At 37.1% G+C, this 16,218-nt stretch overlaps 1 protein-coding gene across 11 annotated transcripts in view; it reads left to right on the forward strand.

Annotated features, from left to right (window-relative positions):
* LOC131221490 (receptor-like protein 56) overlaps positions 1 to 16,218 on the forward strand; it is a 106,773-nt gene that overhangs the window by 39,666 nt on the left and 50,889 nt on the right. For 6 of the 11 annotated variants that reach the window (XM_058216762.1, XM_058216754.1, XM_058216756.1 and 3 more), the window contains one exon: positions 5,088 to 5,438. The exons of 3 other annotated variants lie outside the window; for them this stretch is intronic. In XM_058216762.1, coding sequence (XP_058072745.1) covers positions 5,088 to 5,438 — 351 coding nt within the window. Of the gene's footprint in view, positions 1 to 5,087; positions 5,439 to 5,578; positions 5,654 to 16,218 lie in introns of all 11 variants that reach the window. 2 more of the 11 variants (XM_058216755.1, XM_058216757.1) reach the window with 1 other exon arrangement.

Here is a 16,218-nt window from a genome sequence, read left to right on the forward strand (position 1 = left end):
TTTATGATCGGATGATCTAGGCAGATAGTCAGCAGAATGTGAACTAAGTGTTTAGTCTTCTAAGTAAGAACTCAGTTGATAGGAATCTGACAATGGATGGTCGCGGACATTTAAATTTCTATTGGTCATAAAAATTATGATAGAAAGATAAAAATAAAGACTATGTAGATATACTGTGTTTGGCGAGGGCCTCGAGCTCTTCACCACGTTCTCCTTTTATAGCTTTTGGATGTGGCAAAACTCTCATCGAGTTTACTTGTTAGTCTAAGATCCTTAATAGCCACGACCTTCTAATGTTCTTTTCCCACGAGATCTCTATAAATTAAAAACTCATTTTCAGATCTCCAATTTACGTGGCCGTGTATATTTGAGGATTTGTTTAGGACACCATTATATCTAAGTCTAACTTGATAGAGCCATCTCCACTCATGACCTATTGTTCCCTTGAATATTCGTGGAACTAGGGAAATTGGATCCACCAGATCCTGATCTTGTTTCATTCTTTTGACTCTAATATTATCATATATTGGTCATCTTTACATATTCATAATATTTTTAATCACTTCTAGAGCTTTGAACGTCTTTAGGAAGATCTCCCATTTAAAAAGGATTGTGAGAGACGACCGTAGCGAGCATATCCAAATATATGAAGGGATCCTTACCTCTGTGGGTCTTTTACAGATGTGTTAGGCATGCCTTCTTGGTCATGTGCCACACAAATTAAGGTTACCTGTCATTTGTTGTTTCATTTCTCTTAAAAGCATGCGTATGGTTTTGTGCCACCTCATTTATGATGGGAAATGTATCGCGAAGGGTAAGGGGCAAAAGATATCTTTAGGCACGAGTATGATTCTGTCAGTATTAGGTTCGTGGTGACATCAAGTGGTTAAGTCTTATTAATCCATGTAGGTGTGTCAAAAACGAGTGTAAACAATAGCTAACATAACTTGGTAAGTGGCTTTCACCTGGACATCACAATGGACCTCACAAAGCTTTGTGTTACACGAGATAGGTATCACAGGATTACACAAGATAGGTATCACATGGATTGCACGTAACTAGCCTCCGTGCATGGTAAATCTTGCTTTGTATGGTGGGATTGCAGGAATCTAGTAACCCAAGGTCTACATAGCCCATCATAATGTTTGTGTTATATCCACTTCGTCCATCAGTTTCGCTAGTTTATTTTAGGACATGAGCCCAAACATGATGGAGATCTAAAACTCAAATAAGCCACACCTTAACACACTAAGAATTAAATGGTGGGGATAGAAATGCCAACAATATTGAAGCCTTCCAATGGCTCACCGTGATCTTTTTAAGCCATCTAACTAGTGCATAAGATGACTCCCACTAGATGTAGGAAAAACAAAATATTATGCTCATGCAAAATTTCCATTGCCCATAAAAAAGTTTCAACATTGGGCGTTTTCATCCCCATTGCTTCTTAAGGCATAATCCACCTGAATTTTGAATCTTCCTTACATTTGGGCTTATTTCCTTTAGTGAGCTACCAAAAAAGACAAGTGGTGATGGGCCTCGCTTTGGGTAACATGGATTGCTCTAACCCTACTAAGATTGAGGAGGTGATTGACATGACTACAAATACTAGCTTATTGGCTTATTTAAATACGCTTTTGGATGGTTTGGTAAATGTCTAATTATAAAATTTATTTATCTAGAAATGAGAAAATAAGTACTACCATAAGCTGGGGATGGTTCACTTCTTTTAAATCTTATTGAGCTTAAGTGGGTAAAGGTTGGGGCTTTATCAAAATTTAAAAATACTAAAACTACCTTCACATATTATTTTTTTTTGCTATCTTCCTTTCACTCTCTGGTTTGTGGCTTCTCATCTCCCTCTCTCTCTCTCTCTCTCTCTCTCTCTCTCTCTCTGAGGTAGCCCACAGGATGGACCCATATTGAAGGTAGGGCCCCACATGCTGAATGGTACACACATCAAGGTGGGCCCACAAATGGAAGGCTAGCATCAAAGGTGGGGCCCGCATGATGGATGGCCTTTCGCATGATGGACGATCTATACCAGGTGGAACCCACTTGATGGAAGGTCCACATGAAAGGTGGAACCCACATGATGGACAATCCACATGAAAGGTGGAACACACGTGATGGATGGTGGCATTGAAGATGGGCCCACATGATGCAAAGTTGACATCAAAGGAGGGCCCACATGATGAATAACCCTTATTGAAGGTGGGGCTCCACATGATTAATGGTCCACATTAAGGTGGACCCAGATGAAGGATGGAGCAAGCCTCACATGATGGATAGATCGCATCAAAGTGTGGCCCCATATAGTGAAAGACACATATCCAAAGTAGCCCACCATGATTGATGATCAACATAGAAGGGGTACCCCCACATGATGGGTAGTGGACATCAAAAGTGGGCCTCACATGAGGGATGGCCCACATAAAAGATGGTCCCTATATAATGAATGGCCCATATCAAACTGTGGACTCACATGATGGACTACCTATATCAAGTGGGACCCACCTAATAGGTGATCCAAATCAATGGGGGACCCGTATAGTGGACATTTCACATCAAAAGTCATCCATAATGATGAATGGTCCGCAAGATGAACAACCCACTTTGAAGGCAGGGCCCACACGATGGACACATCAAATGTGAGCTCCATTTGATGGGTAGTAGACATTCAAGTGACCTACATGAAGGAAAATTAACAAAGGAAAATTAACATTGATAGTGGGCTCCACATGATGGATGACGTAAATCAAGGTGGGCCCCCACATAATGGATGGTGCACATCAAAGATTGAATGGTCTACATCCAAAGTAGGTCTTGCATAATACATGCATGGCCCACTTCAAATGTTTGACCCACATGGACTGTCCACTTCAAAAGTGCGCTCCACGTGACATACAATCCACGTACAATGGCCAACGTGATGGATGGCAACATCTAAGGTGAAAGGAATGAAGGAACATGCTCATTTGAAATAGAGTTATTGCAATTTTTTTAAAATCACAGCAACTATCCTTTAAATAAGTTCTTTGAACGATTTACCAAATATGATTATTTCAAATAAAAGCTCTTTTAAATAAGAGCTTATTTTACCAAATGAACTAATTTTACAATAAGAGCTAGTATAAACAAATTTATTAGAATAGCTCTTATTTGAAAAGCTCTTATTAAATTAGATAAAACATGCCAACCATGCCCTGCAAAATAAGTGGCATCCAAGTGGAATCATGATGCAAGGATGGATGTGATGAGGTCGATCACTGTCTAGCTCAAGGAGATAATTACACCAAATCCACGGAGCTTCTCTGGACTCCTCACGGAGATTCCTCAAATCAACGAGATAAAATACAAAGAATAGAAATAAATTCTAATTCGAAAATAGATTAATTGATGATAAGAGCAAATTTGCAATCCTTTAAATAGTGATATCAAACTTAGGAGGAATTTTTAGAATCAAACTCCAATTCAAACTCCCTAAAAAATGTGAGTTCTATTGGACTTCATGGTTTTCGACCAAAAATAGTAAGTGTCTAATTTGGCCTAACCACATTATTTTACTAATTTTTCTAAGGCTTTTTCATTTTGGGCACGACTCCTAAGGAACCAAGAGTTATGATTGAACTGAAATTTACCATAAATAGTAAAAATGAAATTAAAATGGACTTTCGACCATTGATCTGAGGGAATCTCACAAATCCGGCTTGGGCATCTTGGCGTTGCGGGGTTGGGTGGCTAAAGTAGCTTCTCCTACCCCAAAATCATATAGTACGTTGAATAACTCATTCTGATTTGTGAGATATGCCTATTTTAGGTTTCTGATAGTCCTGATCACCTTCGCCTCCGATCGAGCCTTCTCTGGTCCGTCTTGGACATGAAAGTGTCCACGACCGCTCTACATCAAATCATGAATAACACTGTTTCACATAATGCAAGAAACAACATGCTCTGAATGGCCCACCATGTTCTATATGTAAAATCCTTGCCATCCATCGGGTGAAGCCACTTATTTTCTCAGTCCATTTCAAAATTTCCTGTACAAAATTCCTCCATGTCTCGACGTAAAATTTCTCCTAAAATCTCTAAGTTCACGTGGTGTTGCCTACCTGGGTTTTGAGTCATGAAGAATTTCATATCTTCTTTCATCTTACTGAGTTGCACCTAACTAATGTGTTTGACTAAAGATACATTCCATGGTACCCTCATGCACAAACTTATCATTGTCATCCGATCCCCATTGTTCCATTGTTTGTGACCCGACATCATATAGCAGCACGAGGATAACTTGATTGAGGGGGTAGATGTTCCATATAAATAAAACATGGTAGACAGCACAAAGATCTGCAACTACGTCTGCTCTTTCAGCCATTTTATTTTATTTATACATTGGAAAAATGTATGTATGCAAAAATGGAGTTCAAATTTAATAATTGAAATTTAATTTGATAGTGCATCCAAACACACTCAACAGTGCCATTTTGAATTCAGGTGGAGATGGCAAGGTATGCTTGCAACACTAAGATTCCATTTGGAGCACTTATTATTGAACTGCAATTATTGGTCAAATGAGTTGGAAATGGCCAAAATTGAAAACCCGTTGGCTTTCTTAACCAATGAGTCCTGAATTGTAATTCTGACAATTTAAAGGTGGATTTGAGAAAACAAACCAACAATTTAAAAAATAAAATTAATTAAGTTGATTATGATTGGCTTTCTTAACCAATGAGTCCTGAATTGTAATTCTGACAATTTCAAGGTGGACTTGAGAAAACAAGTCAACAATTTAATTGAGTCCATGATGATGATGATTGGAAAAACCAAAAACAGAGTTGTTGTGATTTGAGGCATTCTCCCACAAATATACAGGGGAACATTTTTAATCTTTAGTACTCAATCTGTTTCATCTGGCGCACAAGGTCATATGTTAGGAATAAAGGGCGGCCAGTAAGTGTTTACCCTTGGCCATGCATGCTGTATTTGAGGAAATAATTTTATTTTATTTTTCATGTAAGATTAAGAATGGTTAGGATTTTCCCCTATTCTAAGCAGAGGCCCTAAACACAGGACGTCATCCTATACAGGTTTCAAAAGATGGTCGAGATTGAGCAAGCTAGAGCACCTTGACCTGAGCTATAACTCGTTCAATGAAAGCATTCTACCATATTTGGGTTCACTCTCATCCCTCAAGAGTCTGTCTCTGGGCGACAATCAATTTGGATTTCCACACAGCAGTCTTGATGTGATGGGGAATTCACCTCCTATAATTTTATATACAAGTTTTGAAATGTTGTCAAGATTGGGCAACCTAGAGCAGCTAGACCTAAGTTGGAATCAGTTAAATAGAAGCATTCTACCATATTTGGGCGCACTCTCCTCCCTCAAGAGCCTTGATCTAAGTTGGAATAATTTGGAAGGATGCTTCCCCTCAAAAGGTAAGTTGATTAACTGTAAAGAAATTAAACCAAAATTGATAATATTAGTTTAGATAATATTTTGAACTTTATTTAATGGTCAAGCCTTCTCCAAATTCCTACTCTAATGCTATTTTTTTTAATTGTTTAACTCTACATAGAATTGACCAATTTGAGCAAACTGGAGGTTTTGCATTTGAGAGATAATCAACTCAATGGTTCCCTATGGCCGCAAGGTAAGAGCACTTGGATCTTTTCTAATAAATGCTGGAGTTTGAGTGTCTTTCACATGCACCTCGAAATGGCATTTGAAAATTCACATGCTGAGATATGCTTTTCATGACATTATTCTTGCCACCACTAGTAGGAAAATATATTGCATCTTTGTGTGATAATAATCTTTAACTTTGAAAATGATGATTGTACCTTTTCACGGAGGATTTTGATAATATTTTACCCTCCTTGCTATGTTTTTGCTCTCGTTATCCTTAATGAAGAGGTGTTAAAGCAGGACACGAGGTGCGTGCAACCTTCTTACATGTTCCTTGTGTAACCCATAACTCTGTGGGGCCCACCACATGTCCGTTTGGAATCCACTCCATGAGCCTCGGGAAGGTTTCAATGGTCAGTGTTTCCATTCCCATTATTTTTTGTAGTGTGGGTCACTTGAATTTTGGATCTGCCACATTTTTGGAATCACATCTTAACCTGACTTTGAGAAACTGATGGGCGGAGTGGATGTGAGATGGAAAACATGGTGGGCCGTACAGAGATTAGGCTGCACGGGCTCTGTGTAACAAGGATTGGCCAACACTCATCTCTGTCAAAGCAAGGCAGTTGTGCCCTCGCTGGCGGAACGGATTGGCTACTCCCCCTGCCATCAGCCCCTTGGCTGGTAGTCAGTGCTCTGTGGGCCGCACCATGATGTATGTGATTCATCCATTCCGTTCATACATTTTTACAAATCATTTTAGGAACATACTAAAAATTATAGGAATATAAATCCTAGGTGGACCACACCACTGGAAAACAATATTGATTGGATATACATCATTAAAATCCTCCTAAGGATCACTGCACTGTTTATTTGACATCCAATCTGTTGATAAGGTCATACAGACCCAGATGAAGGGAAAAAACAAATATCATCTTGATCCAAAACTTTTATGGCCCCCAAAAAAGTTTTTAATGGTTGAAGTTCATTCAGCCCTGTTTCCTTTAATGTGGTCCACTTGAGACCAGGATATACCTCATTTTTGTTCTTTTAATATAAAATGATCTAGAAAAATAGATGGACAGCATGGATGAAACACATACATCATGGTGGGGCTCACGAAGCACTAACCATGAGCCATTGGCTGGTGGCACGGGGAATAGCCAAACCGTTTCCCTCGCTGGCGTGCTCGCATGTACCTTGCCTCGTAACCTTTACGATGGTTGGCAGATTTCCCGTGAAAGCTTTCGCAGGAAGTTCCTGCTCAAAGATTATGGGGTGGGGCTCACTACGATGTTTGTGAGAAATTTAACACGTATATCCATTTTTCGATCTCATTTTAAGACGTGAGAAAAAAGTAAAGTAAATCTAAAACTTAAATAGCCCACAAGAGATGAAAAAATGGATGTTTGTGAGAAATTTAACTTGTATATCCATTTTTCGATCTCATTTTAAGACACGTGAGAAAAAAGTAAGGTGAATATAAAACTTAAATAGCCCACAAGAGATGGAAAAAAGAAGATTTAGTTTTCACCGGTGAAATATTTTTATGACCACAAAGTTTTGTATCAGTCTAAGTTTTCAGTGTTTTCAGTTCATCCTAGTAAAAATGACCTTATAAATGGTTTGAATGGCATATAAACATCAAGGCGGGTATCAACGGTGGGAAGTCCTTTCCCCACTGTTTCATCTTGTATGGCCTAGTTGAGTTTTGCATCCTCCTAATTTTTTATCACATGTCTTAAAATGAGCTCTAAAAATGGAGGGATAGGTTGGATTTCTCATAAACATCACGGTGGACTCCACCTTGCATCCCAGGAACTTCCTACCAAAGCCTTTCCCCGAAAATCCACATCCCATCAGAGGGGTGCAGGGGGCGCGGATTTCCTTTGGCCGAAAGTTCCTACGCTGGTCTGTTAGGTGGGGCCCAATGTAATGTTTTAGAGAAATCCATCCCATTCATCTATTTTGCTAGCATATTTTAGGCCATGAAACTAATATGAGACGGATCCAAAACTCAAGTGGGCCACACTAGAGAAACATAGGGGAAACAAATAAGTACCATTAAAACATAATTGAGCTCTACCTTGATGTTTCTATTCCATCCAAACCGTTCATGAGGTCATTACCACTGGTATGAAGTGGAAACGCAAAAGCCCTAACCTAATACAAGACTTTGTGGCCATTCAAATATTTCAATGGTGGTCATTATATTCCCATGTTTCTTCTCTCGTGTAGCCAACTTGAGTTTTGGACCCACTTCATTTTTTGTTCAATGTCTTAAAATGATATTAAAAAATGAATGGACATGATGGATTTCTCACAAACAACACGGTTGGCCCACCTAGAATCCCATCCCAGGCACTTTCGTTCTGCTAAAGCCGTCAAGGAAATCCGCCTCTTACACCCAAGCTCTTGGAATAGGATTGGGTACTGCGTTACCCGGTATGCTTTTATCGTAGTGAGTAAACTCAGTTGGGCCTACTATGAATGTATGTGAGTTATCCATACTGTCCATCCATTTTTTCAAATCATTTTAGTGGTTGATTCTAAAATAGAATTATTCCCAAAGCTTAAGAGGACCACACTAAAGGAAACAATGCGAATAATGACTTCACTGTTGAAACCTTGCTAGGGCCCACAGTGTTGTTTATTTGTCATCCAACCTGTTCATAAGATTACACAGACTTGGATGAAGGGAAAACACAAATATCAGCTTGATCCAAAACTTCTGTGGGCCCCAAGAAATTTTCAACGGTAGAATTTCAATTCACACTATTTCCTGTGGTGAGGTCTACTTAAGATTTGGATATATCTCATTTTTGGGATCAAGCCATAAAATTATCCGTTAAAATGGATGGACAGAGTAGATAAAATATGTAAATTACGGTGGACCCCATAAAGTTTACTCACTACGCTTACCGTACTGAGTTACTCAGTACGCAATCCGCTTCCCAAGCTCTCTAGCGTTCATCGTATCATGTGTTATATCCACTTCATCCGTACATTTTACTGATTCATTTTAGGACATGGATATCTAAAATTCAAGTAGGCCACACCTCACAAAATAGTGGGGAAGGAAATGCCAACCATTGAAACCTTCTTGGGCTCACCATAGTCTTTACATACCATCAACCTATTCATAAGGTGATTCCGATCAGGATGTAGAAAGATTAATACAGAATCTCAGTCTGATTCAAAACTTCTACGACACCTAAAAAAAATAAGGCTTCAACAGTGTGTATTTCTATCTTTATTATATCATGAGGTGCGGCTTACCCAAGCTTTGGATCTTCCTGGTATTTGGGCTCATGTCCTAAAATTAGCTATCAAAATGGATAAGTAGAGTAGATATGAATAATAATAATAAAATCATGATGAGCCTCTCACTTAGTGTTACAAGGGATTCCTACGTGGCTATGTTATAAAGACTAATAAGAGACAACCTGTGTCCATTTGGAATTGTGAGTAAACCCGGTTTCACTCAAGGTAAGAAACAGCAAGTTCTAGGTGGTCCACCATATTTTTTTTTATGTAAATCCTCTCTGTCCACTAGGTGAAGCTCTTTATTTTTGCTGTACATGCAAAAGCTCTTCTAAACAAAACTCCTTTGGGTCTCAAAAATGGTTTATATAAGGTCTTGCCCACTTGAGTTTCCTAGAATTTTGTGTCTTTTCTTGATCTTTATGAGTTACGGCTGTTAATGTTTTTCATTTTTTTTGTTTTTTATTTTTATTTTTATTTTTTATTTTTTTATTTTTTTAATTAAAGATAAATGCCATGGTAGCCCACACACACAAACATATGGTTGTTCCCCGTTGTATGGCCCACCAAAGTTGTGTATCTGCAGATATTTTGCCCTGAGTTCCTAACATTAAGGATAACCTGATAGAGTAGAGGTTCCATATAAAACGTGAAAAGTCCCACAGGATTTTAGATTGCCCTCCGAATTTGAAGCCATGTGAATCTCCTGTTTCCTGTGGGTCTACTGTGACATCTCAATAACATCCACGACGATCATTCTGCTTTGCTTTTTCATATTCATATGGTATGTTCCACCCTAATATTAGGATCTGCTTAATTTTTGGGTTCATGGCCTAAAAGGAGTTGTCAAAATGGATGGACCACACCAATATGCAATGCATACATAATAATGGACCACACCAATATACAATACATACATCATGTGGTGTAGCCCATATGAGTTCTTGATATGCTAATTTTTAAAATCCTGTGCTATTGTGGTCCTGCAAAACTGATGGAGGGAGTGGATTTATTAAGGGAGTCTCTATAAGCTCCACATCATTTCCAACCACATGAACTTCTTGTGCTACGTTAACAGGCCATCCATGTCGGGCAAAGAAACGGAAGCGGTGCCTTTAACATGAAGTGTATATGGTGCTTTGTGGGACCCATTATGATGTATGTGTTTAATCCACACCATCTATCTATTTTTAGATAATTTTAGGACATGATCCTAAATATGAGGCAGATCTAAGATTTAGTTAGACTACACCACAGGAGACAATAGATGCTTACCGTTAAAAACTTCTTGTGAGCTACAACAGTTTTGAATCAATCTTATATATATATATATATATATATATATATATATATATATATATATATTTCCCTTCTTTTATGTCCGTGTAATCCTAATCAACATGTTTTTGGAAAATAAACATTATGGTGGGCATTAAGGTGGTCCCTAGGAAGTTTTTAATGGTCGCCCTTTAATCACTACTGCTTTCTAAGGTCCACAGGAGATTTGCATCTACCTTATTTTTGGGATCATGCCATAAAATGATCTAGAAAAATGAACGGGCTATATGAATAGATCATGGTGGGTCCCACATTAAACGTACTAGTGACCAAGCCTATGTTACCATGCATTGGGTACAGTGATTTTTTTAACCTTCCATAGATTTTTATTTATTTATAATATTTACAATAACACATGTTTACATCTAGTTACTTATTTAATTCTTATTAAGCAAACTCATTACTTGGCAGGCATTTTTGTTATTTTAAGAAAGCTGCAATCACCAACATAAGGTACCCGTTTGACAACAACTTGATTGATGAGGTATCGTAATAAAAGTTTACTTAAAAAAAGGCACTCAAATGTAAATATTACATTAATGAGATATTATTTTGCTAAATTTTCTTTCCAATAACCGGTCAAAAATCAGTTTTAACTTTGAATTAAGAAAACGCTCCGGAAATCGGATGGAATTAAGAAGCCTACTCAAAATGCCCATTTTATCCTCGTCAAGGATAAGTGTTACACTGGGAAGCCGATCGGGTGTTACCCGGGTAAAACACCGAAGTGCGTTAGCACACTTTGATATATGTATATATATATATATATATATATATATATATATTCATGCCATCCATCAATTTTCTAACTCATTTTACAGCATAATTGCAAAACTAAAGTAGATCCAAATCTCAAATGGACTACAACATGGGAAATAGTTTTCATTGACCATTAAAGCTTATTGTGGGCCATGAAATTTCAGAGCAAGATGATATTGGTGTATTCCTTTCACCCAAGTCAAATATGACAGTTGGCTGATAGAATTTTTATCGGTGAGAATTCAATAACCACTCTTGCCTGCGGTGTAGCTCACTTGAGATTTGGATCCGCTTGATTTTTATTTTTTATTTTTTATACTGTCTTAAAATGAGCTGGAAAATTCCATAGAGGGCATTCATATGCAAAACATACATTAAGGTCCGTCCTACAGTCAAGGATAACACACAACAACACTGGTGGTTGTTTCGTAAGAGTGGTAATGTATGTGTTGTATATCCACGCCGTTATGAGTTTTTCCAGCTCTTTTTAGAGCACAGTCCCAAAACTGATATCTACACAATAAAGGAAACGGTGATCATTTTGACCATTAAAAGCTTCTTGTGGACCATAAAAGTTTTCGATCAAGCTAATATTTGTGTTTTCACTTCATCCAAGTTTGGTGTGACAAGTTTGGATGGAAAATAAATATTACTGTAGCCCCTCAGATTTGAAGGGATATTTTTTTCCTCATTTCCTAAGATAAGCTACCAAAATAGATTGGAGGAGTGAATGTCATTGAGATGTCATAGTGGGCCCCAGCTTTGATGCACTAGCAGTGCCATAAGAATCAGTAAATAGGACATTCAATGAAGGGAAAACATGAATATGATCAGCTTGATTCAAAACTCTTGTGGCTCCCAAGAAGTATGTAATGGTGGGCGTTCAATCACCACTATTTCCTATGGTGTGGTCTACTTGAGATCTAAACATACATCATTTCGGGCTCATAACATTAAATGACCTAGCAAAAATGGATGGATGAGGTGGATAAAACACATGCATCGTGGTGGGACCAGCCACAGAGCAATGTCAGTAGATATGCTCCCAGTGACGCTATCAATAGGCAATACGCATGCGCGGAAGAAAGATTTGATACTCTAGCAGAGTATGTTAGACTATACACATATATGCATTTAGAGTTTACATGCATGAAATATACTAATTTAAAACAAATTGTAAAATTATTGGTTTCAGTTGAGATGTGTCATGAACCTAATATTATTCTAATTATATAATCTTCCTAACGGAATGATGAAAATCTATTAAATAATTAAAAATGAAAAATATTCAATGATCTCATTTTAGCAAGCGTCCACGGATGGAAGGTTAGGTTTATACAAAGAATCTGACTTCCACACTGTGAGTTTGGGACAATGGCTTCTACAGTCTAATCAGCTTAATTTAAGATAATCAGTTCAATGTAAACAATTTCTAAGGGTTGAGATGACTTTCTTTAACTGAGTTTCACATGGAGCTACCATATTCTCTATGTCAAATCCACTCCATACATTCAGATTGTCCCTTAGTGTTGGGCAAAAAATAAGTTCAATCCACAACTTAGGTGGGCCAGACAGCAAGAAACCATGGGGACAAGATAAACATAGGTTTGTCTAGTATATTCCATTTAACCCATTCATTAGATGCCCCTTAAAGGAATATTTCCATATTACAAAGGAAATATTAATTGTTAATTCCATACATCCTATGTCTGGATAGATAGGCACCACCCGATATTAAAGAGAATTTCTAAAAAGAATTTTATTTTGCCAAATATATGTTTTGAAAACAAACTTCGATTCTTTTGAGAATTGTTGTTGATAAGCAAACATAGAAATAATATTTCCTTTGCCAATTTCTGGAAAACAAGGTTTTTCGAAAAATACAATTTATGAAAAATACAATTTTCTTTTCCATGCTTTTCATCTAAAGGCTTGCCGTTTTGTGGAATTTTAAATAAGAACAAATCTTTTTGTTATTTACAACTAAGGGTCTAACCTTTTAATATCAAGGTTTATACAGCTCAGGTTTGACTATGAAAAAAAGTGCATGGAAGTGCTCATTGTTTGTGTTGAAGGCTCAGTCCGTTATGGTGTTGCCTCCTGTCATTGGTCCATGCCATTGCTCATGAAGTCACTCAGTAAAAAAATAAAAGGAATTTTATGAAATAGTATCTTCCTTTTATAAAATAGTATTTCATTAATATGACATTTACATTTTAATGCATTTTTTTTAATCAAGTTTTCACTATGCTACCTCGTTAGGCATGTTATTGTCAAACTGATACCTTCCCTTATTTTTCATTAAAGTTAGTTGAAATAATATTTTTTCCTAAAATGATAAAAATAACCACCAATCAAAGAGATTGCTTCATAAGAATTAAATGAGTACCTAATTGTAAGTACGTGTTATTAAAAAAAAAAAAAAAAAAAAATCTTATAAAAGAAAAAATCTCTGCGGATGTCCCATGGGAGATACCATGATGTATCCACAAAGTCCATCCATTTTTCTAAATTATTTTAGGGCATGAGCCCAGAAATAGAAATGAGGCAAATTCAAATCTCAGGTGGGCCACGCCATTGAAAACAGTGTAATTCAATGGTCACCACTAAAAACTTTCTAATGCTCACCTTAAAGCCCATACAACATGTTGATTATGTCAAACAGACTGGATGAAGGCAAAAAAAAAAAAATATCAGCTTTATCCATAACTTTTATATTCCATAAGAAGTTTTTAATGGCAAGCGTTCATGGCCACTATCTTTATTTTTTTATTTTTTTGGTTTTTTGGTTTTTTTTATTTATTTTTTAACATCGCCACTATTTTCTGTGGTTTGATACATTTAAGATTTAGATCTACCTTTTTTTTGCGTTCTTGCCAGAAAATGATATGTAAAAATGCATAGATACTGTGGATTAAACACATACAATATGGTAGAGCCCACCTACCTTATGCAATCCAGTTGAAGGTACAGCTTTGGTGACTTTGCCGCCATGCGGAATACCGTGAGAAGTTCATGTAGTACGGAAATGATGTGGGGCCGCAGAAATTCCCTACACAAATCTATTCTGTCCATCCATTTTTTAAGATCACGTACAAGTACAGGAGTCTAAAGATTGGGCAGATCGAAAATTCATGTAGACCACGTCACATTAAACGATGGGAATGTAAATGTCCGCTGTTGAAACCTTTTTAGAGCATAGCATGAGTTTTATTTGTTATCCAAACGGTTCATAAGGTTGTTATTACTCAGAAAAATTGTAGACACAAATATCATCCTGATACAAAACTTCTGTGACCCTCACGAAGTTTCCATTGATGACATCCAATTCCTACTTTTTCAGATGGTGTGGTCCACAAAATTTTCGTATCTCACTGATTTTTCAGAATCTTGTTCTTTCCTTCTCTTGAAAAATTGATGGACGGAGTAGATTTGTTATGAATATCTTTATGGACCCCACACAGCTTCAAACTAGAGGAAGACCAGGGAGCACAGGTAACCTGAAACAAAATCTTTAATATCATGGTTAATGATTAATGAAATAGCTTAATGAAAACTTAATTAAAAAGGTGCAGGGATGTAAATAGAAAACTAATGAGGTAATATTTTTTCAAAATTAAAAATAAAAATAATAATAAAATGGTTAGGTATTTACATACACTTTGGTGATAGAGGTATTTCTCCGTTCCGTGCCGCGCTTTTCTCACATTGCTAGCAACTGACCTATTGACGTGGCACTTCTGTGGGCCCACCATGATACATTTGTTATATGGTGTAACGCCCCGGATTTCATAGCATGAGTTTGACACTCATGCACAAAAATCGGGATGTTAACTATGAAGAAGGAATTTCATTCAAGCGAATGGGAAAACATTTAAGAGTGGCATCACATCCAAAAAGAGATGAAAACCATGCATATGGAAAATATGGAGTCCACATCCAAACACAATCAAGTAAAGGCCCATAGGGCTTATACAACGCAAATGAAAAACTAATAGGGAAATTATATCAGTTATGTTCAGGAGTCTCCACCCAAGTATAAGATCCATCGCGCCTGATCTTGGTTTGTGATTCGTCAAACTCCTCTTGGGACCAATATGGCCATTTCTCTCTGACATCAGTTGTCGGTTCCTCATTCATGGGTACCGCTTCTTCATCTACGACACCTACGGTTGGTGCAATTGCACAATAGTATACATGAGTGGCCATCTCAATGAGAAACACCCCCCAAGATTTCAATCGAACATAGTAATTAGGATATTTCAAATCAAACAATCAAGTAAAGCAACATTTTATAAGATGATCTTTTTAAAATGAATGGATGCATGAAATGCACCTCAGCCTGGGGATGCACATCCAGCTGGCCATCGGATGGGCCTTTCAAACAGTTGGTTCATCCATGCAAGGAATGGGTCTTTCAAACAGTTGACCCATTCAAATGATATTAGGGTCGTTCGAACAGTACACTAGTCTTTCCAAACAGTTGACCAGGCACCCGATAACGCCCATATGCAATGTATGCATGATTACCTGTCCTTTATTAATCCGGTTCACAATCAGCCATTATTGTACATCCTTACAACTAGTGGCCACATTAATATTATAATTCTCAAGTGATCAATATATTCAAATCATTTCCATTAACCGTTAACATTAATCCATATTCCCTTAAGGACACTAAGTCCACTCTTAGACACCATCTTCAAATCTAATTCAAATATTCCCAAGATGGTAAATGTAATCAAATGATTCATAATGAGGCCACCAATTTAAGGATCATTCTTCATACATGAAGTTTTATGATTCCAATACAATTCCAATATAATCACGCCATAATATATGCATGCTATGCCACACATTGGCAAACTCTTTTCTATTTACAACTTATACAATGAATTAAGCATATGCCACATGATACTAAATTATCTCCAATTACAAATCTTATCTCTATGTTTTACACATTGATTTTCATTCCAAAAATCCCCCACATTATAATTGTAACAAAAACTACCTATAAGCATGAGTACATTAGTTGTAGGAAATCTTTCTACACCATAAGAATTAGACAAGAGAGTTCATCTTACAAGGATAAGAGTACTTGTGACACAAACAGTTTATATTATCATGTTCAAACACTAGACAAGAGATTATGTAATGAAATTACTAAACTGAATATTCTAATAAGATTATCATAATTGAAATAAGCCTAAGCTACTATTGTGAAAG

This window comes from Magnolia sinica, chromosome 12, assembly GCF_029962835.1.
Source record: "Magnolia sinica isolate HGM2019 chromosome 12, MsV1, whole genome shotgun sequence".
NCBI lineage: Eukaryota > Viridiplantae > Streptophyta > Magnoliopsida > Magnoliales > Magnoliaceae > Magnolia > Magnolia sinica.